This window comes from Typopeltis vanoorti, chromosome 10 (genome assembly GCF_054136105.1).
Source record: "Typopeltis vanoorti isolate ZY-2024b chromosome 10, IOZ_Tvanoo_1.0, whole genome shotgun sequence".
Lineage (NCBI taxonomy): Eukaryota > Metazoa > Arthropoda > Arachnida > Uropygi > Thelyphonidae > Typopeltis > Typopeltis vanoorti.
In genome coordinates this window covers 100,783,605-100,807,057 of record NC_143558.1, presented here as the reverse complement: position 1 = coordinate 100,807,057, position 23,453 = coordinate 100,783,605, and the positions used below count along the sequence as shown (strand labels likewise).

General features: G+C 35.4%; 1 protein-coding gene across 1 annotated transcript in view; it reads left to right on the top strand.

Annotated features, from left to right (window-relative positions):
• Window positions 1-23,453, top strand: part of LOC150102631 (transcriptional adapter 2-beta-like) — a 348,460-nt gene that overhangs the window by 26,478 nt on the left and 298,529 nt on the right. The window contains exon 4 of the mRNA XM_090398716.1: window positions 14,417-14,517. Within this exon, the coding sequence (XP_090254842.1) occupies window positions 14,417-14,517 (101 nt within the window). The remainder of the gene's footprint in view (window positions 1-14,416; window positions 14,518-23,453) is intronic.

The window sequence follows — 23,453 nt, the reverse complement described above, 5'->3', positions numbered from 1 at the left end:
TTTAGTAGCAAAATGTAATTAAATACATTATTTGCAACTCACTGAGATCAACGCAATTAAGCATTGATTGGACTTTATTAATTACCCTCCAAAATGTAATCAGAAAGACGTGAGTGGAAAGATTCAGGTTCAAATTCTATCTGAACTTAAACAAAAATTATAAAGGTTTCATCTGACAGCTTAAAATATCTGCTATTTAGCAATACCAGATTTTTTTTTTTAATTAAAAAATGGAAATTATTAGTCCAGTTTTATAAGAATGTTAGAGAACTATCCATTCAATGCATAGTTAATTATCATCATCATCATCAAATTCCTAATATGTACCTTCAGGTAGTGTACAGGATATTATTGTCATTATTAACTTTCTGTTGCAAGTTTTGCTCCAACTTAATCTGTTAGGACTCCAATACTGTCAGATCGTCATCCATTTCAATCTTCTAATGTACCTCTTATTACTTTAATTCACAAGAGCTTAGTCTTGTCTTCCTCTGGGTCTTTTCCTTCGTCATGGCAAAAAAAAAAAAAAAAATCACTCTCCCATTCTGCTTAAGTGACCATGATACGCTCACACATTCCTGAATGCTAACAGTGACATGTTCCTTTCTAATATCCTCGTTTTTTTAATATAATGCTACCATAGATGCAATCTGTTGTTTCTAATCTTTCTCAGAAATTGCATATCTCTAGTTTCCAGTCTTTGATTAAGTATTTTATTTATAACCTGACTCTCAGTTTAGCAATACCAGATTTGTTATAATTCTTAATTTGTTATCATTATAATTAAAATTTGTTATAATTTTAAAATTCTTTTGAAACTGTATAGCTAATTTAGTGTTTTGATTGATTTCGTCCTTATTCCATATAAATTTATTCATTTGACTCTTGCATTCCAGCTTTGCTTAATTCTGTTGTTTATTTTCATATTTAATTTGCCATCTTCACTTAAAATTTGTGCCTAAATAGCTGAAATGTTTTACTTGTTTTATAGCTTTTCCCCATTCAGGATGCAGCTAATATATTCTCAGTGTTACTGCCTGTTTTCCTAGTCTTTGTCTTTTTATTAATGATTTTCACACCTAATTTATTATATCATTTGTTCAATTTGGTTAAGGAATCCAGTAGTGCAAACTTGTACTGGATTTATTTAAGAGTATAACACCTTCATAAAGTATAGAGCTTAATCGAATATATCAACTTGATACCAGACTTATTGTTGCTTTGCTTGATAATATGATCCATCCTACCTCATTCAGTATTCAAATGGATAACAGCAGATAGTGTATGTTGAAAGTTTATTTTTCACTTGGTTAGACTATAATAAATTTAGTTTAATCCTTTATTCAAAGTGTGAGCAAACAAAGTTTGCACCTGAAAGTATCTTCAGGACTGGGGTAAGGTGGTACAACACTGGGCAACTCGTTGCAAAGGTGGAGCAAGCTAATATCACTCCTATCTCAGTATCTCTCATAATGCAAAACCCATCTCCTTGTGGATATGTATAATGTTATTATGCATTAAGGGAAGGGCCACTACCCAGACTAGGTTCGACCTTTATTGAGGTCTCTTCAGTGGGAGCCAGGCCCAAGTTGAGATACCAGGCAGAAGCATTAGCAAGGTCATCTCTACCTATAGGAGTTGCCAAACGGTGTGCCACCATTTTATTAAATTATTAAATTACTCTGGATTTAGAGAAAGATGTTGAAAGTTTATTTTTCACTTGGTTAGACTATAATAAATTTAGTTTAATCCTTTATCCAAGTGTGAGCAAACAAAGTTTGCGCCTGAAAGTATCTTCAGGACTGGGATAAGGTATTACAACTCCTATAGGTAGAGATGACCTTGCTAATGCTTCTGCCTGGTATTTCCGCTTGGGCCTGGCTCCCACTTGAAGAGACCTCAATAAAGGTCGAAACTACTCTGGGTAGTGGCCCTTTCTTTAATGCATAACATTATACATATCCGCAAGGAGATGTGTTGTGCATTATGGGAGATACTGAGATAGGAGTGATGTTAGCTTGCTCCACCTTTGCAACGAGTTCCCCAGTGTTGTACCACCTTACCCCCAGTCCTGAAGATACTTTCAGGTGCAAACGTTGTTTGCTCACACTTGGATAAAGGATTAAACTAAATTTATTATAGTCTAACCAAGTGAAAAATAAACTTTCAACATCTTTCTCTAAATCCAGAATAATTTAATACAAAGGTGGCACACTGTTTGGCAACTCCTATAGGTAGAGATGACCTTGCTAGTGCTTCTGCCTGGTATCTCCACTTGGGCCTGGCTCCCACTGAAGAGACCTCAATAAAGGTTGAAACTAGTCTGGGTAGTGGCCCTTCCCTTAATGCATAACATTATACATATCTGCAAGGAGATGTGTTTTGCATTATGGGAGATACTGAGATAGGAGTGATGTTAGCTTGCTCCACCCTTGCAACAAGTTGTCCGGTGTTGTACCACCTTACCCCAGTCCTGAAGATACTTTCAGGTGCAAACGTTTGTTTGCTCACACTTGGATAAAGGATTAAACTAAATTTATTATAGATAGTGTATGTATTTGTCTCCCACTTGATTTTATATCAAAACCTCTTCCTGTATCCTCTTCAGTTCTAACTGCTGTCTTACAACTCACATATATACTATGTACTGCTCAGAATAACATTCCATTTACACAATATAATAGTAGCATTTTGAACAGTTTTCCTCTTGGCACCTTATCATATGCTTTTTCAGCTGTACAAAATTCAACTACAGATCCTTGTTATATTCCCATTATTTTTCAACTACAGTCATACCCCGACTTACGCTAATCTGGAGTTACGTGGTTTCTTATATGTACGTATTCCCGTCCCGCTTCACGCCTCACCACTAGTCGTATCTTTCCGGCGCCGGCTGCATTTGCTAGTGTCGCACATGCTGTGAACAAGCACTGACGTGTTTCGCATGGTCTCCATTCATACACGATTTTTATAGTGTACAAACCTTGCGATTGTTTAATGTTATGTTCTTGATAAAAATTTTATCACATAAAAAATAATAATGTCGTCCAAAGGAAGCAAGTTCGATTCTTCTACGGCTAGCAAGAAAAGTTGACTTTGGAAACAAAAAAACTCAACATTATTAAGGATTTTGAAGGCGGAATGAAAATTTTTGAACTAGTAAAGAAGTTCGATCTACAGGAATCCACAGTAAGAACAATCATAAAAGAAAGGTTTATAGATTTTGGAGGACATAGATTCTAACGAGGAACGAATTGTAGCCACAAGGTAAGGAATAAAAAAATCATTAGCTTGCTATGAAGAAATTTTGCATGACAAGAAAAAGACATTATGCCGTCATATGAATCTATTAGATTTTATGAAACCATTGACATCAAAATAACTTTCTTGTTTTTATGTATGACAAACTACAATTATGATTATATTTCTTAAAAAAATATAGGTGTTTTTGTAAACCTTTGTCCCAATTAACTAATATTTTGTATGTTTGTATATATAAATTACATGCAAAATTATACCCTGAGTTACGCGAATTCGACTTGCGCGCTTTTTGTTGGTCTCACCTACCGCGTAACTTCGGAATATGACTGTATTTGTCTTAAGGTGAATCTGTGATGCTGACTCTGAATCCAAGTTCTTCAAGTTTCTCTTGCCCAGTTTTTCTTAGCTTCTTCTCAGTTATGCTTGCATAAATCTTACACAGGTCACTCAGCAAATAGATTCCTCTAATTCTCATATTCAGTTTTATTTCCTTCTTTAGAAATGAGTATTATGAGAGCTCTGCTCCAATCATCTGTAATTTGGCTCTGTCTAGGCTTTCTGAATTATGCAGTATATCCACTGTAAAAATTTATGCCTTTGAATTTGAGCACTTCTGGTTGAATATCATCTCCTTCAATTCCTTTTCCTCGTTTGAAGTTTTGATTGCTTTTGCTACCTCATATATTGATATGTCTTCTGATATGCTTTCCTCTAGAATATTTTCTTTCACTATTCTATCACTACTGGGTTAGAAATGAAACACTTGATCAAATACCTGAAACCACATATATGCGAGTTCTGAGCAGAACAGATGGCATTAAATGCAGAATCATATTAAAAATAAGGATATTAGGAAAGTACTTGACCTGGTTATTACTGTATTCAGAAATGTGTGAGCAGAACATCTCAGGTGGTATTGATCACTTAAAAAGAATGAATGACTTAAAAAGAAAGAAAGAATCACTTAAAAAGTGGAAAGATTAGCAAAACAATTTTTTTTTTTTCAGTGATGCAGCAAAAAGACCCAGAGGAAGACCAAGATCAGGCAGATTGATATAGTAAGAAGCGCCTTAGAAGACTGAAATGGTTGATCTGACAATATTGGAGTTCTAACAGATTACAGATTAATTTGGAAGAAAATTGTCGATAGTAGTTAGAAGTAGATAAAAGTTAGCAGTGATGTAACCCTTTTATGTAGTACTATCATAATATCCTGTATCTCCTCCATTTCAAGGTTACATATCAGGAATTTGATGATGATTATAATATTTTATCACTTCTTGTTTTAACAATCTTTCAAAGCAATTACTGTAGTACCCCCTTATCTGTAAGTTTGTTTTCTGCGGTTTCAGTTACCCGCGGTCAACCCTGGTCTGAAATTATTAAATGGAAAATTCCATAAATAAACAATTCATAAGTTTTAAATTGTATGTTGCTCTGAGTATATGCGATAAAATCTTGCGCCATCCTGCCCGGGACATGAATCATCCTCTTATTTAGCATATCCGTGATGTACTGTATACACTACCTGCCCGTTAGTTACTTAGTAGCCATATTGGCTATCAGATCGACTGTTTTGGTATCGCAGTGCTTGTGTTCAAATAACCCTTATTTTACTTAATAATGCACCTAAAATGCAAGAGTAGTGATGCTGGTAATTTGGATATACCAAAGAGAAGCCATAAAGTGTTTCCTTTAAATGAAAAGGGGAAAGTTCTTGACTTCATAAGGAAAGAAAAAAATTGTATGCTGAGGTTACTTAGATTCCATTCATATACACATAACTTTTATTACGATATATTGTTATAATCATTCTGTTTTATTATTAGTTATTGTTGTTAATCTCTTACCTAATTTATAAATTAAACTTTATCATAGGTGTGTATGTATAGGAAAAAACATAGTATATATAGGGTTCAGTAGTATCTTTGTTTTCAGGTATCCGCTGGGGGATCTTGGAGCATATTACCTGCAGATACGAGGGAAATACTGCACTCCAGACATTTATGCATCTGACTCTGATAGCCAGGTTTCACCAATGTGAACAATCTTATGCTACAACATATTCACCAAATCAACAAACTTGCATGCATTGTTCCATTTGTGTGTAGACATAACACACAAATGGAACAATGCATTTTATCTGGTTAGGTAAGTTTCTCTTTGCCATCCCCCCCCCCCCCCACACACACTCAGAAAGTCTGAACCCAAAGTGTACAAATCCGCTTACACACAAATTCTCAGAATTCCTCCCAAGATGATCTGTTTTTCTGACATGCTGCATTAGTTCTCACCCCAGTGAATAATTTCTCCAGACTCCTGATGCCAAATCCATTCAAGTGCAAGCCATCCCTCTTAAACAAGTATTCATCAAACTCATTCCACGTGTCCAAAAACTCTCACTCGTTTATTTTTCACAGCCTGTGCATTGAATTATTTGCTATCATAGCCCTCCTTAACTCGGAATGATTGTATCTAAGTAATAAACTAATAGTTATCACTCTTGCTTTTCTTTCTTGCTTCTTTTACCAGTCTTTACATATACTTTCTCATACTATATGTATTACTACTTAATCATTTGTGCCTACAAGCACTAAAAACTATTTTTTGTTTCTCTATATTGCATTTGTCACATATTTTATTTTAGCTCTCAGGAAGCTTGAGTAGTGATATGAGCTTTCCAGGAACTAAAATAAAGGGGTAAGCAGGCACAAACTTAATTAGCAAATCACTGTACTGTATTACTTATTTTTTACAAAGGATTCTGAAAAGTTCTGATAAATACCTAGAACAAAAGTCATATTAAAGCAACTCTTCTTATATATCCTAAAAGAAAAATAACAAATTATTATAATTTGATGAAACATGAGGATTAAAGGGTTTTAAAGTATGTCTTTCTTGTGGTTATATCAGTTGCTTTAATATTATTTTTGTTCTAGGTGTTTATCAGAACTTTTCAGCCCCCTCATATATATTATAGTTGACTCTCATTATTGTTACTTTTCTTATTCATTGGTAACTTACCACCTTCTGCACTTTCCTGCCTCTTTTCATTTATTTTCTTATCCTGTCTGACTTTCTGTAAACTTGGACAGGATAAACAAAACACAGTTTGCAAAATTTGATTAAATCCATTGAATCCTGCTAATGAAAGAACAAGAAGCTTGAGCAGGAAAAAAATGGGCACAAAATATTCTCCTTCTCAGCCACTTACATAGGCTACACATTTCAACTAAATTCGGAATATAGTTGGCAGGACCATTGTTAGGGTATATGCCACCCCTAGGCAAACTATTGTCACCCCTAAATTCAAGAAAATATGTAAAATTGAAGAAAAAAAAATTGATATTTTTATGGCTGAAGTATACAGCTTTGTTAGTTGTTGCCACCTTCAAACTTGCTGCTCCTACACATTGCCTTAGTTGCTTAGTGGGTTACAATGATCATGATAGGTGGCTCTACACTGCATAAGATTCTCTGAGAAGTTCAACAAATTGGACCACTGTGAAGTGGAGTTAAAAGTAAGAGACAGAAAGCAAAATATTGTTCAACTGATTACAAACAAATCTGGAAAACAGGACTTCTGCAAATGATTACTGGTATTTTAAATACAAATCGTTTAGGGAAAAAATAAGGTATAGTAGTAACTTATTGTGAATGGCAATTTGGATTTGTAAATTTTATTTATTTATTTTTTGTAGTGTGTGTGGGGAGAGAGGGATGAACAAGTTCAGCATAAGGTGCATTGATCAGCACATACATTTCTTGCAGCACCCTGACATTTACAGACTCGTAGTGAAGTTACTTTTGATGTCTGCACTTCATGTTATCCTATAGGAAGAAAAAAAAAATTAAGGCTCTGTAATATTTAGACTATAAAGTAGTCAAGGAAATGGTCCTTTTCTGCTTATCAGCATTGCAAGTTTCTTTAAATTGATTGTCACTATTTGATGCATTTGCAGGCAAGTGAATTCTGAGCTATATAAGTCTTTGGCAATGAGGATCAGATGTTCATCAGATAATATGCCACTCAAACGATTTATATTGATTTATATAAATTTTCAACAGCATGTTAATTTTATTTTTATATGCAATTTTTATGTATTTATTATGCATGGTTTTATTTTTGAAACCTCTAAGTCTATGATGCTAATTTAGTATTAGCAAAAGTGTGTATTTATGCTAATAGTATATTTCTTTACAGAATTCCACAAGTAAGGTCTGCATTGTATCAAAATTGCTGGACAGTTTACCCCCCCCCCCCCCCCCAATGCATCCTCCCACCTCAAAGATTGCAAAATGTTAGATGAAACATTTTCTATATGGAAACTGTTTCTATTGCTTACTTATGATTGGCATAAGGAAAAACATCTGATCGTATTTAACCTCTATTTTATCCAGTCTGGAAAATAGTAACTAATCTTGTAGAAACGAAACATAAAATGCTTCACTACAGTATGGATGTGTTCTTCATTTTTAGAGTGCACAATGTTTCTACTTCCAGTATTCCATGATTTGTTATTGCACCAGAAAAGGACATTTCACATTTTCTAAAATGTACCAACTTATTATGTGCATTTACAGCTGGAACAGCTGCACAATTTTTCATTACTAGCTATTTCATAAAAACAGTTAGTTATATAACACACAATATGCAGTCTATGAGCTGGACTTATTAGCTAATTTTATTTTAAAGTAAGTTTTGATTGCACTTCCCCTTTCTGTTAGCATTTTGCTATCTACCTAAAATCTGATATCTGAAAGAAAACATATTGTGATCCATTTAATCACTTCTGTTCTTAAAAATAAAACTTCTCACATAATACGCTGGTTCTGTTTAGTGAAAGTTTCATTAGAATATTCATGCCAAGTTTATAACTGTTACAAAAACTTATTTTTCTCATGTATTAGTATACTCCACAATGCACCAGTGACCTTCAGTGTCTTCCCTAAGTGAGAAATAGGTCTGGTCATATAACTTAGGTCACGAAGTGGAAATTTAACTTTTCTGATAGTTAAATTATGTGAATTTGGAAGCCATTATATAAGAATTAATAAAACTTAGAAAAAACTCAGAAGGGTGAATCATGTTTCGAATCTCCTCACATTTTTTTATTGGTTATGTGTATATGTTAATAAATATTATTTAAAATATAATCAAACTGATTTCATATTTTAAATTAATTTATTGATGTTTGTTTCAATTTCTTAAACATTTTTTTTATTTTTTATTATGAAATGAATTTCAGCATAATACTATTTTGCCTTGAACTTCAACGTCATCATTGCATTGGTCTTCTGACCTTATTTCATTTTTGTTATTATTAATTCTTGATTGGAATAGTATTCTAAAGGATACTAGCATCCTGATTCCTACTTATTAGAATAGGATAGACACACACAACTAATAGTTCAAGAATTCTATATTATGTAACTTTCAGCAACTTGATTAGAAGTATATTTTTATTTAAACTGGCATTCCTTTATGGAAGCTTTGTGTGTATTCATTTCTTACACTGCCTAAGGTCCCCCTGAAGATTTCTGTACAGTTGGACTAAAATGGTGGATGGAGGTAAAAAGTAAAATGTCACATACCTTTATGGGCTGCGTTGCTCAACATAATTTAAGCTAGTTATTCACTGGTGTTTCTACTTCATCTAAAGAAAAAAAAAAGGAAAAAAGAAACAGAATGAGCCAACTGAGAAAGTAGGTAATTGGTCACCACTTGTGATTCCATTGTTTTAATTGTCAAAAATATAAATGTCCTGAAATTGCAGCAGCTGCTTCAGAACTAATGCCTATCCTATATTGCCTTTACAAGCTGTCATATACAGGGTGATCAAAATTAAAGTATCCCTGTTTAAAGCCTTGTGAAGCCACCACCCAGTAATCCAAATGCTGCAAGACTTCGTAAGAACACATTGTGAGTCATGCAGAAGATATATCTGAGGGGGAAAAAAAAGTAGTTCCAAAATTCATCACCAGGGAGCATTGTAAACACCAAATGCAGGGAATTTGCATATCATGCAACTCAGTAGGTACCAGTAGGGTTTAAAAAGATGGACTTGGGATTTTTCCCTTCATTCTGGTTGTTAGTACAGTCCACAGTGATGGCACTCACCATGTCCAATCTGCTTTGCTCGTGAAGCTGTACTACCTAAACAATTACAATGCTGTTGCTCCACTCAGTGAATTTTGTTGCCTTAACAAATGTCAATGGGGTATACTATCTCTATGTGATCTGCAACAAATGATTAGTTGTTTTGAAGAAACAGGATTGTTGGGAGTTAGACCTGGTAGAGGTTGCAAACCAGTCAGTTCACAATAAGTGAATGAAGTTGCTACTGCTTTTGTGGAGCAGGCCATGAATAACAGCTTTGGTTCCTGCAGTGTGCATGCTGTATCAAGACATGTGGATGTGCCTTACATAACTGTCTGGAAAATTCTACAGAAGATTCTCCATTTCTACCCATTCAAGCCCTGACACAGGAGTTGTGCCAGGAAAGTCGGCTGACATTCGCTTTAACATTCCTTGCTCAAGTAGAGTTGGATGCTGCATGGCATTGGATGATTTTGTGGGGAAATGAGGCTTCACTTTCATTTGAACAGAGCTGTGAATACCCACAGTTGTTGGGTATGGTCTACACAGAACCTGCATGCAATCCAACAAATTCTTTTCATTCACCCAAAGTTACTGTCTGCTGCGGGTTTACAGGACATTTGGCAGTTGGGTCTTATGACCTGCAGTGCCTGTGCATGGATTCAGTCATTTTCTTTCAGAATAGGGACCCTCCACTCATCAATCAATCTGTACACGAGGTTCTTCAAGAACATTTCATGGAAGCCAGTGATCAACTGTGCGTTTCCCACTGCATGACCACCTTGTTCATCTGATCTGACCCCCTATAACATCTGGCTCTGGGGATTTCTCAAAGACAGGATTTAATTCAATCATCCAAATAATTTGCTAGCACTGAAAGATGTCATAATGCAGCATGTGTGTAACATCAGTCCCCAACCAGCTACGTTCTGCCGTTGAACACACTGTGCAAAGGTTTCAGTTTCTTGCATACTGGGAAGGGCAACACATTGAACAGTACAGTCCTCGAATGCATAATAGAAATGAATAAAAATGTGTTAATTATGCTTGTGTTGCTTTTCTCTCTCTTACACACACAGAAAAATTGCTACATCTATATTTGGTATATCATTCAGCTCCCCTTGTGAATTTTGGAATACTTTTTTTTTTCCCTCAGATATTGCTTCTGCATGATGCATAATATATTCCTGCAAAGTTTCACAGCATTGGGATCATTAGGTGGTGCTTTACAAGGCCTTTAAACTGGGATACTTTAATTTTGATCACCCTGTACTTTTTTCATATGCATCCAAAGCACAGAAACAAGCTTTTCTCCATCCAGTTCTTAAAAAGGGAGATAATAGTCGACCATAAGAATTATGGTGAATGGTTCATTAATGGCAGAGGCAGAGTACCCAAGGCGCTTTACTTTCATTTACACAATTCCTGTACATCAGTGATCTCTTACTACCTAGCAATTCTATTTATAGCTTTGCTGATGATATATTCCATTCCGATTGAATTACTAAATCTTTTAGTGCTCAGATGACTCAAGCTTCAAGATCTTCTGTCACTGATGCCTTAAAACACTGATACTGATCTTCTTGCCATTCTGTGAAGTGAGATGAAGATAATCTGACCATTCTCCAACAATGAACTCAAAACTATTCAGATGCAATCCATCAGGCTTGTACAAGTTCTTTAGTCAAACAAATTCACTCCAGACATCTATAGAAGCTATTCCTCTTGCAAACATTTCATCCACATTCATGGTCCTTTACTTTTTTTTTTTTTTTTTTTTTTCCCAATATATTTTTCAGGTGTGGTGGTAAAAGTACTGGAAAAATTGGTCAAAAAGAGAATTCAAGAATGAGTGGATAAAAATATGATATTGTATGATGGTCAACATGGCTTTATGAAGGGTAGATCATGCATTAGCTATATTAATTTTTTTTATAATGTAGTAATTCCTTTATCCAGCAGATGAGTTGGATAAAGGAATTGGCTACATGATGATTCTGCTGGATTTTGCAAAGGCATTTGACAGAATACCACATGGAACTCTGTTACTCAGTTAGAACAAATGGGTATGGGTATGACACTGGTTATGTGAATAAGAGGGTAGCTGCTGGATAGATATCAAAAAGTGGTATATGAAGGGGCAAAAACAGGTGACAAGTTGTGTGCCGCAAGGTTCTGTGCTAGGGCCACTACTGTTTAGTTCGTACATAAATGATATAGGAAACAACCTGAAAGGAAATTTTCAGTTGTTTGCTGATGATGCTAAATTAGGTAGAGTAATAGAGCCTCCATACCTCAGTCAATATAGACGAAGCCCTTTGGTTGGAAAGACCTGGGTTCGATTCCCATCCATGACGTGAAAAACCTTTATCTGGTCTCTTTTGACTAAAGGTGAGTTAGCCTGTCTCATACAGAGGTAGAGGGTTTTTCTCCTGGAAACCTGGAAACAAACCAGCCAGCAGAACATGTAATTTACAGACAAGAATAGTTGGAAGCATAGGGGTAACTGCCTTACCCTCGTATTACAGTTATGAAATCCAAGGATACTTGGAAGGCTATGGGCGCTTGAGTCCTTGTTAAAGCCACTGATGGATGGAATAGTTAATCAAAGCAATGTGTAGAGCTTGCAGAATGATTTAAATAGGCTGTGAGTATGGGCAAAAAATAATGGGTGTCAGTTTAATGTGAAGAAATGTAAAGTTATACATTTTGGGATAAATAGATTACAAGCTTTGTACCACATTGATGGAACTGTGCTTCACGAAATAGATGAAGCTAGAGATTTAGGGGTGGTGGTGGTAGATAGAGAGTTAAAGTTTAGAGGACATATTGCTAAGGTTGCTAGTGTAACTAATAAAATTACTTGGCTATTGAAGAACACACTAACAAGTAGAGATAAGGAAGTTGTTATTTCTCTTTATAAGGCCTTAATATGTTCACATCTGGATTACTGTGTTCAGGTCTGGTCTCCTGGGTTTCTTGGGATGAAGTGGTGGAAAAGATTCAGAAGCAATCAAGATGGTGAGTGGCCTGTGGATTGTTCCCTATTGAGGATAGATTCAGGGGATATGGATCACAGAAGTTAGTTGATATGATAGAAACAGAGGGGATATGATTGAAGCATTTAAGTTGTTTAAAGTGTTTTACAAGATTGATGCAGTGGGAATGTTTCAGTACTTGGCTAGAGGGGGCAAGAACAAGAGGTTATCCCTGGAAGTTGAATAATGGTGTAGTTAGTAGGGGTGTGAGGACTAGTTTTTTTGCCTGGAAAGTTGTAAACAAGTGGAATGGGTTGCCAGAATCAGTTGTGAGTATTTTGAACTGTTAATGGTTCAAAGAGAGGTATTATAGATTGTGTGGATAGTTTGGGCCACCTGCGATGAGTCTTTGGACGCCATGGAGATGCCCATACAATAATAATAATTTCTGTCCTATCATGACAGATATGATAGGAATAAGCCTTTTCCCAGAAACTCCATATTTCTCACCTTTCAAACCATTTGTGCCTGCTAAAATAATCAAATCTTGATTTTCTCTCTACATACTAATAGCTTCATTGATATCTTTGATCTTTGCACCTAGGAAACTTGCTTTTGGCATGTTCATCTGCTGTGGCTGCCTTTCCACATTTCAGGTTTTTGATGGTTTTTTTCTACCTCAAGTACCATTATGTACTCCTGATTGCATTCCTCTTGGATATTTTCTCCACTGTTCTATCACTAATTATCTTCTTATTTAATAATCTTTTAAAGTAATTATTCACCCCAGATATTCAGACTATCCTTATTTCCAGTTTTTTCTCTTTCTCAATTCTAATGTCATTTAATTGGTTATTTCTTCCATTTCCTAGTTTTTTCAATAACTTCTAGAATATTTTGTGATGATGTTGATCTTCTATATTCTTATCAAATTTCCATGACTTTTGTTTAGCTACTTTTTTTTTTTCTTTCTTTCTTACTTAAGTTTCTATTGATATGCTCTCATGCTACTACTGACTTATTGGCTAGGAACTGTCAATATAATTTCTTCTTTTCCAGGCCTGTTTCTTTCTCTCGAGTCTTCCATGAAGTTTGTATTTTTTTCTTATCATTTCATACAATTTCACCACATCACACAGATTTTTATGAGCCTCTAATTAGGAATTAATTCTTGTTTTCAAACCTTTTCTTTTTTCTACCAGTAATGTTTGTATATTGGCATCTATATTTCACCTCTTAACACTTTCTTGCATACTTCTTTTCACTATGATATTCATTTTTATGCTGTTCAAAACTGAATAGCAATCATTTCTTAAACGAGATCCCCTGCATATTCTCATATCTTGAACCAGCATGGAGATATCACTATCAACAATAGCATAATCAGTAAAACTTATTTCTTGTCTTCTCTCAAGTGAATTCGTGCATATCTTTATGTTGGAACATGGTATACAGCATTAGTAATGCCTAGTTCAAGTCCTGAAGAGAATTATAGTAGTATTTACCAATATTATTAGATTTAATAATATTGGTAACTACTACTATAATTTTTATAGTAGTATTTAAAATACCCAAAAATTAAAAACAAATGATTACTCATAGTGCACAGTTATCTAAAACATAATCATTGTGATCAGAAGGGCCACCAACTTCACCCAAGAATGGGATGCCTTTTTCTAACTTCTGTTTTCCCATTTACTGCTAGCTAATTTAGAATCAGTAGGATCTGACTTCTGCCCCCCCCCCCCCCCATCTTAAATATTCCCAGCATGTACAATGATATTATCTAGGCTGATTATGGCCACTTTTAGAAATAAATCTTATTTTGGTGAAGAAAAGGATGTCACGATAGTCTCACACTAACAAAAGTATATAAATTGTATAGAAATATGTTTCTTAGTAGTTTTCTTACAACCTTCATAACAGGGCAAAACAGAGGGGAAAATAGTAATGCCCAGTAACTTAATTCATAATGCATAGGCAATTTTTATCATTTTTTCTTCATATTTTCCTTCAAATATTTTTCTCTAGCAGCTAGATCTATTTTTTAGCACTCATGTGAATGCTCTATTTACAGGATTCTGGAAGTTTTCCTCTTTTTCACACAGCAGATGCTTGGACTGCAAATGAAGAATTAAATTTGCTTGAAGCTGTAGAACATTTTGGTTTTGGCAATTGGTAGGTTAACTGATTTGCTTATTTTTCACTTTGCTTTATAGCTGTAAGGAGTCAGTATATGGCAGGGATCCATATGAACCAAACAGAGCAAAACTCAGGTGTTTAACTGAAAGAAATGCGATATTGTATACATTTTTCAGTTTAATGAAGTGTGCAGCTTTCCTCACTGAAAGTTTTTTTTTATTGTCATGCTTATTTGCATAATGTTAAAGTAACTGCTCCCTTATACATGTACACATGTTTTATGTATTGCATGGATTCAAATACAAGACCTCATCACTTTGTCTAGTTTAAATTGGTGCACACATGCACACACACAATATACATGCACAGCTGTTAAACTGATATTTAAATCCTGTATTTATCAGGTGTTGATAAAATAATTTCTGAGGGTTAATATTTTTCTGGATGCATATATTTCACACCTACAACATTTGGAATAATGTCAACATGGACATATGCTCAAGATTTTCATAACCAGATAACAGAATGATAGTTTGTTTGTCAGATGTTATTACACCAGTATATTCATAGCAATAGTTTTATTGCTTTTATCAGATACCACCACAATGGTTAGCATATTTGTGCATAATGTTGTTAGTATATGTTTCAGCAGCACATGCAAATTATCACTAATGCAGAATTTTTATTATTGTTGATTTTTCTTTTAAGGTATGTTTACTGACTTTGATTATATAGATCTTTGTCTTGAACTCTAAAAATAAACATCTTCAGATAATCCCACAATCTTCAGGTTATCTCGACTTGGATGGGAAAGTGGAGTGTAACTGTTTTGCAACTAAAGTTTCATATTACCTGTTTAATTATTTACTTATTTAATTTAACAATGCCAGCCTGGTTGGCCAAGTGGTTAGCATATCTGCTCTCCAGCCAAAAAGCTGCTGGACTCAAATCCCTCTGTGGGCATGGATGTTTGTGATTGTCTGTGGAAATACTAGTGATGGTGGTAGGCAGTAGATGGTGTGTTGCAGTTAGTTGTAGTTGGTGAAGAGTTGTAGAGTAGTACCCTCCCTCGATGAGTCTTTGGACTCCCTAGAGGTGTTACGTAATAATAATAGTATTAACTCATAACACCACCAGATCAAAATAAATATAATTAAAGTGATGATATTTCACTAGATTTCAGCTCAGTATTCTCACTGCACAAACCCACTCATCAGAGAATACAAGCATTAATCGAATAATTCTGAAGCAGTTCATAATGGACAAATGAATGTGATGCCTTCAGAGATTGAATTTAAATTAGTTTACAGTTATTGAGTCGAAGGTGGTCTTAAAATGATAGCCTTCCAAGTTTCTGATAAATGAATGTAGCCATGCTTGTTGAGGTTTATTGCTGATGCCAACAAAAAAGTCTCAAATTGTAATGTTTTTCCATAGTTTTCTTCCATTTAATTCTGCATGAAGGGATGTCAAATGTATGCCTGCCAGTTCTGACTTGCCATATGTAGAATGTGTATTTCTTATGTTTTGCAAGGCAAATATATAGAGGATGGGAATAATTTTGCTCTTGTATTTAGAGGGAATGTAATATTTCATCTATTTTATAGGAGCTGTAGCATTGTGCTAAGAAATTGTGACATTGGTAACTGTTGTTTTGCAAGAGGTATGGCATTGGCACAGATACCAATGCCATTATTATGATAAATCAGAAATAGCGGCCCATATGTTATACATCCCTTCACACAAGATTAAATAGAAGAAAACTATGGGAATAATATGGTACTACATATAAGCCATTACAATACTAAGACTACTTTTAGTCATTGTCAACAGGGAAGAACTCTGCAAACATCAGCAGTTTGTAAAAGATCACCATCAACCCAACAGCTCTAGACCTTGAAATCTTGGTTTTAGAGGGTGCCATTATAGGATATTAGTTTTTTTCATGTTACAATTTTGAATTGTTTCCACAATTATTAGATTGTTGATGCAATGAAGTTAAATAGTTAATATGAATAATTGCCCTCATCTAATCCTTTCTACACATTTAACCAGCAAACAAAATTAAATCTCACTGTGGCATTGGATGTCTGTAAAAGTCATCAAGGTGGATGATTTTCATCAGTAGTCTAAAATACTGCTTATTGATGGCTTGAAGTGGTCCAAAAAATACCGTATTTGGACTCAAAATTATCATACACTTAACCTGGTCATGACTTATTTTATAGGTTGCCAACATTTCATGAGTGAGATTATTAGGGGGGAAAATACGCAAATCCCAAGCTTTATCTTGAGATTTGGGACCCCCCTCCCGTGGTTACTGGAAAAGGTGTAAGGTATTCTCATTTGTAGCAGTCCATTCTTATAGATTAAGGGTCAAGTTGTCTTTGAAGAAATGAAATTCAGGCATGATATATCGGTTATGAATTTCATGATATACCAGTTGTGAAATTGTCACTCTAAAAATCGTGCCAATCTCACTACGTGACACAATTTTTGAAATGTATCTAGTTTATTCACAGAATATTGCAGGGCATGACAAACATACTTTAGAGATACATAACCTCCTCCATTTCGAGGGTACATCAATTAAAATAGTGGTGTCGCAGGCCAGCTACCATTTAGCGTACAGGTCTCCTCAACAAATTTGGATGCATGAGACTGCCCCAAATTTGGGAAACTTATCAGAAGAACTTCAGCCCAAAGGCCAAGAACTACCAATATAGCCCACCAGGGGGCACCATCAGGACTTTAGGAAAACGCTAGCTTCCTAGCTTCAGTCTCATTTGCTGTTATTAGTACTTGTGTGCACGTGTCTTTGTAGTAAGTTCCCAAGAAGATGGCAACGTGACGTTTGCTGAAATATCGGAAAGTATATATTAAAGTTTATTTAATCTATATTTCTAGTATACGCTGTCAATTCCTTAAATATTAGTTATCATGTTTAACCAGCATATAAGCCTCTCAACAAGAATAATCTTGTCAGTAAAGAGTCAGGAGGCTTTCTGATCAACTGGTGCATAATTCTGCTGCCATCGGATGTCTGTAAAATACTTTGCCTGGTCATGCATAGAGAGGGGATCCAGAGTAATGGTATGTTGGGGCACTGTCGAGGTCACGTCATAGTTTGGTGCTAGTATGGAGACTGGTTTTTCTCTGTATGGATGTCATGTCCAAGGATCCTCTTTTCTCACTGCATGTTCCAACTATATCCTTCTAGCTAATAAAACTTATAAAGACTTTCACAAACAATAACAGTAACAGTACGACAAAAGCGAATCTCTCTCGTAAATCTGATAAAAAAAAAAATGCAAATCATGCCAGAATTTCTTCATTAAAAACTCACTTCGCAAACATCAATGGTATTAACACAAACACATAAATGACATCCATTATGTCTGGTCTGGGAATACTACCATATCCCCAGACCAGACATCTTATTCCTGACAGAAACCCAAATTGCAGCTACATCTACTGCTGTCCACTTCCAGTGCCCAAACTACACACTTCACAATTCTTTTCACCACAAGGGTTGCACCTATGACTCTGTGAAATCTGACATAGCCTACCATAGAATGGCCCATTTAAAATCCTCTAATTTAACCTTCTCTGACTTAAGGTTTTCTTGTCCCATTTAGTAACATTGATTTGTTTCATTTACCATTCTCCAAATACTGATAACCACTAAGATTGCTTCACATTCCTTTCCATGAAACTTGGCCACCTGCAGTCAAGCTATCCAAATAGTGAGGTCATCTTCCTGGTTGACCTTAATGTCCACAATCATATATAATCACAATCAAGTCTCGATCATATCACCTCTCCTTCTATCCACCAAACTCTGCAGTCCACATTCCCTCAGCCGATCCTCATAACTAACATTGTACAGTCCTGAAACCATCTTTGTTATCTGCCTCTGTACCCTTTCCACAGTTAATTTATCCCCTTCAAATCCTGGGGACCAAATTTGAGAACAGTAGTCTAAGTGTGTTCTGATCAGAGTCTTATACAACGGAATGATAACATATGCTCCATGAATTTCAGTTTTATATCAATCATCAACCCTAGATCTCTTGTCTCCCCTACTTCCTCTAGTACAGCTCATCCAATTGAGTATGCAGCCTCCCATCAATGTATCCCAAACTTCAAGACTTGACATTTTGCTCAATTAAACTGACACCCTCTTCAGCAAAGGACTCCTGGATTCTGTTGAACTCAAATGCTAAAAGAAGGTAAGGGTACTGCTAGAATAAAAACAAAGGCAAACATTATATTGTTTCAACATGGATTAGAAATGTATTTAATGTTTGACAACTGTGGTGCCAAATGGTGAATATATTGTCAACATATCGGAGCCAAACTTTGGGTTTTAAAATCATTGGATCTTGTGCACAAAATCTTCCATACAAAAGTTAACTGTGATAGGGGAAAGAGTGAACCCATGGCTGTATCTTTTTGTGAGTAGAAATGATTTTTCCACAGGAAATAACCAGAGCAAAGAGGACCGTGATACTGGACAGAAATTTCTTCTGCAGAAGAACCATGTCAGTGATTGGGTCATTCGTCAGAAGGACAGTTACCTGACTAATAAATCTTTGTTGTTAAGCATGGCATTCTTAATTTTGTTTCTGAAGTGATATGTGTTTTTTTATATAGGAGGGAATGACTTGTTAGCCTCGAGTGCTGATTCTAGTTTCTTGATAAAGTGATAATTAGGTCTATCGATTTCTTCCAATATTAGCTGCAGTGAGTTTTTATTTTTGGAAGACCATAAATTCTGGAGGTGCAGACATAGTGCAGCAACAGCCTTTTTTAACAGTTTCTGTCTTTGATAAGCTATGTGTATACTCCAAATGATGAGCTTGAAGTAATTATTCCTAACCTGGATGTAGCTCCATAATTTACTGAAATGAATACTGATTACCATGTAGCATTAAATGAAAGGATACTAATTTCTTTTTTATTTTTAAATTTAGTCATCTTTCTTAGGACTCCAGAAATGCGACTTGAATCTACTACTGGTCAAAAAAAATTTTACTTGTCCTGTGTATACATGTGTGTGTGTGTGTGTGTGTGTGTGTGTACTCCGGATGAGGACCTTAATATGAAGGGCAAAATGATGGAGAATTAAAGTAATTATTCCTAACATAGTTGTAGTCTCCATAATTTACCACAATGAATGCTGATCACCATGTAACATTAAAGGAAAGGATACTAATTTAGTGTTTTGGCTAATTTCTTTTTTTATTCTTAAATTTAATCATCTTTCTCAGGGATCCAGAAATACTACTTAAATCTACTGGTCACAAAATATTTTACTCGTCCTATAGTATGATTTGTGGTAAAAGGTGTGTGTGTAGTATATCATTGCAGTTGTTTTAGCAGCAAAGAGAGCATCTTTAATAGAATTTAAAAACATCCAAATTCAAATAATGGGTAATACTCTGTGAGATCTGGCATGTCTCTAATTTTGCTGTACTACCCTTTTTTTTTGGCATTACATGCTAGTCACTGCCTGCTAACCAATTACCAGTCTTCCACGACAAGAAGAACCTGAATTTCACTCACTCTCTCATCTATAAAAATGCATTGCACCTGAGTTTTGGGGAGGAATTATATAAACAAACCTCTTCTGATTTTTATCTATGCATCTCATATTGATGAACAAGTTTCTCCTCATCTCTTATATCTGTAGAAGCATTTAGAAGCGACTCACTATTGGAGTCTTTGATTTCCTTAACTAATGTTTCTTTAATGATATCAGCAGTAGCTGATGCAAATTCTTTACATTTCATGTCATTTTGATACACTGTTCTACTACTAGACCTATGAAATTGTTGAAGTCAGTAAATGGCTTATTTACTTTAGTTTTTAATAGGCTATTAAAAAGGCATTTCGGGTGTTCAAACATTTTAGAATCCCTATCTTTGAAAATCAGCTAGATGTGTATTTCCTGAGTGAGTTCTGACCAAGTCTATGTCAAAGCTTTTTGTGAAAATTTAATGTCTCATGAAACTTAAATGTCTTCATGTTTTCATGTCTTAAAAAGGCCTTATAAGACCTTGTAGTAATCTAGAGTTTCTGTCAGCAGTACCAGGGTATATATTATACATTACTGAATGCAACTTTGTCTTTGTAGCACAACCACTTGAATTCCTTGTCATTTGTCTTGAAAGCACATCTTTTGATTGTTTTAGTTGATGACACAACAGAACTCTTTCCTCCAGGGTTTATAATATTATAATTTACTAAAGGGAGGGCTTTGCCCCCCAGACGCCCCCCCCCCCCCCCCCAGTTCCGGACTGGTAGGCGGTTCTCCTTGAATTCCGATGACTCGAATTTTGAAGACTTGAATTCTGATGACTCGAATTTTGAAGACTCGACACTCAGGGTAGCTGCTGAGTTTTAAAACGTTTCAAATAACTTGACAAAAAACATTACAAAAAAAGCTTATCATTTTATATTATAGAGTAGATAATATATTACCCTGCTCGCATCTTATATAACTTCCTGTGTTGACTTCTTGTTCTCCCTCAGTCTCCCACCATTTTATGAAAAATCTCTTCAATGTTAATCCTGTAACAACCCTTACTAACTTGTACATCTCTGTCATATCCTACTCCTATCCACTAGATTCTGCAAATTGCATTTTCTCAAACTTTCTTCATATTTAACATCCCAGAGATCAGAAACTATTTTGGTCAATCACCACTGAACCCTCTCCAACATCTCTTCATCCATTAGAAAACCAGGTGACCAAATCTGTGTATAATAGTCTATAAGTGGTCTAACCAGAGCCTTATACAATGGAACCAGAACCTCCTTGTTCAACTCAGTGTCCTCCACATCATTCCCAGAATTTGTTGTATTGTCCTCAATTTTGGCAATGTCCTCTAAATTTCAGATCCTTATCCACCATCACCCCAAGATCTCTTATTTCCTCCACCTTTAACAATATATCCCCACCAAGAGTAAATTCTACATCCCATATTTGTTTTCAAATTTTAAAACCTTACATTTTCCAACAGTGAACTGGTATTCCTACTCCCATGCCCATTCACTCAGTCTATTCAAGTCTTCTTGTAAGGCCACACCATCTGCTCTGCTCCTAACAGTTTGCATCATCTGAATATCTCCATTCAGATCTTCCCCAATATCATTAATATACAGGTTAAACAGCAATGGTCTTAAAACAGATCTGTGAGGCACACTACTAGTAACTTTCCTCTTCTGGGATATTGCTCTCCCATATGCAACTTGTTGATACCTATCAGACAGCAAATCTCCCATTCAGTGCACTAGTCTAATACCCATCTGCTCTAGGTTGACTATCAGTTGTCATTTATCAAATGCATTTCAAAGTCTAAGTATACTACTGTGTATCCATTTCCCACATCCAATGTTGCTGTCACCTTATTGTAATAAGTAAGTAAATTACTAAAATATGACTTCCCTTTAGCAAATCCATGCTGTCCATCAAAAATAATACCAGTGTTGTCTACCCAATTCTGGATCCTGATTCTCACCAGTCTTTCTAGCAACTTTAACCACAACACCTGACACATAGATTAGCTAATAATTTGATGCTTGACTTCTGTCACCTCTCTTATGAAGCAGCACAATCCTGCCTTCCTTCCACTCCTTTGGAACTTGATCCAATGTAAGACTCATATTAAACAAATATGTCAAGGCAGATGTCAACTCCCTGGCACATTCCTTCAGAATACAATGTGATATATCATCAAGTCCCACAGCCTTTTTAATATCAAGTTTGCTTAATTCCACATATTCTTCTCCCTCACTCACAGTCAGTTTCTTCTTGTCATCACCCACTGCTCTCATACTCTCCATGATGTCACATTCACAAGGATTAAAGACCTTTATGAACTGCTCATTAAATATGTCAACTATACTCTCTGCAACAGTGTCATTATACCATTTTCACCAATTAATGCCATCCTACCATAATCATTCTTATTTTTGCTGGCTACATATTGAAAGAACTCCCTGGGATTTTTTATTGGCTTTATTAGTTAACTGCTGCTCATACTTCACTTTTGCTACCTTACTGACGAAGTCACTCTCCAGCCTGTTCTTTTGTATTCCTCATGGAATTGATTATTATTATTCCATTTATGTTGCCTTCATAATTCCTTTTTTCTCTGTATTGCATGCTTAATCTCTTCATCCATTTCACACCTACCTTATTTAATCTTCTGACCTTTGGAATACATTTAGACATTGCTTCTACTAGATATTTCTTGAATATCACCCAAGCATCACTGATATCCTTTCCACCCAACTCCTCATTCCATGCTACAGCTCCAAGCTGTCTCCTGAGCTTCTCATAATCACCAGCCTTGTAGTTTCACACACACACACACACATATATATATATATATATATATATATATATATATATATACCCTTTCCTTACAGAAGTCCTCACATGGCTGGAAAACACCCAGGTAATCGCTTCATGGTCACTCTCACCAACTGGAGGGAAATTTGACACCTCATTTATAATAACATCCTCTGATGACGTGATCAAATCCAAGACGATCGTCCTCATGTGCCCTCTGTTACATACTGCCTGAGGTAGTTGTCCCTCAAGAAACTCATTTTCTTTACTTCCAGTTGTTATCTCATCATCCTAATCTATATTGCCATAATTAAAATCACCCATAATGATCACACTTTTTTTATTTGCTTGGCTAATTTGATTATACATTTCATGATCCCGACCATCTACATTACCAGGTCTATAACACCATCCAACTAAGTATTTCATCTGTTCACTTCTGTCTCACACCATACTGCCTCAAAAGCATTGGTACTTTTTCTTATTGCATCTCTACCTTGTATGGACATAGCTCTTTATCTATCATCAATAGCACTCCACCTCCCTTTTAGCATTTTCTATCTTCACAAAATACATCATACCCTATACATCATACCCTTCCATATCTATT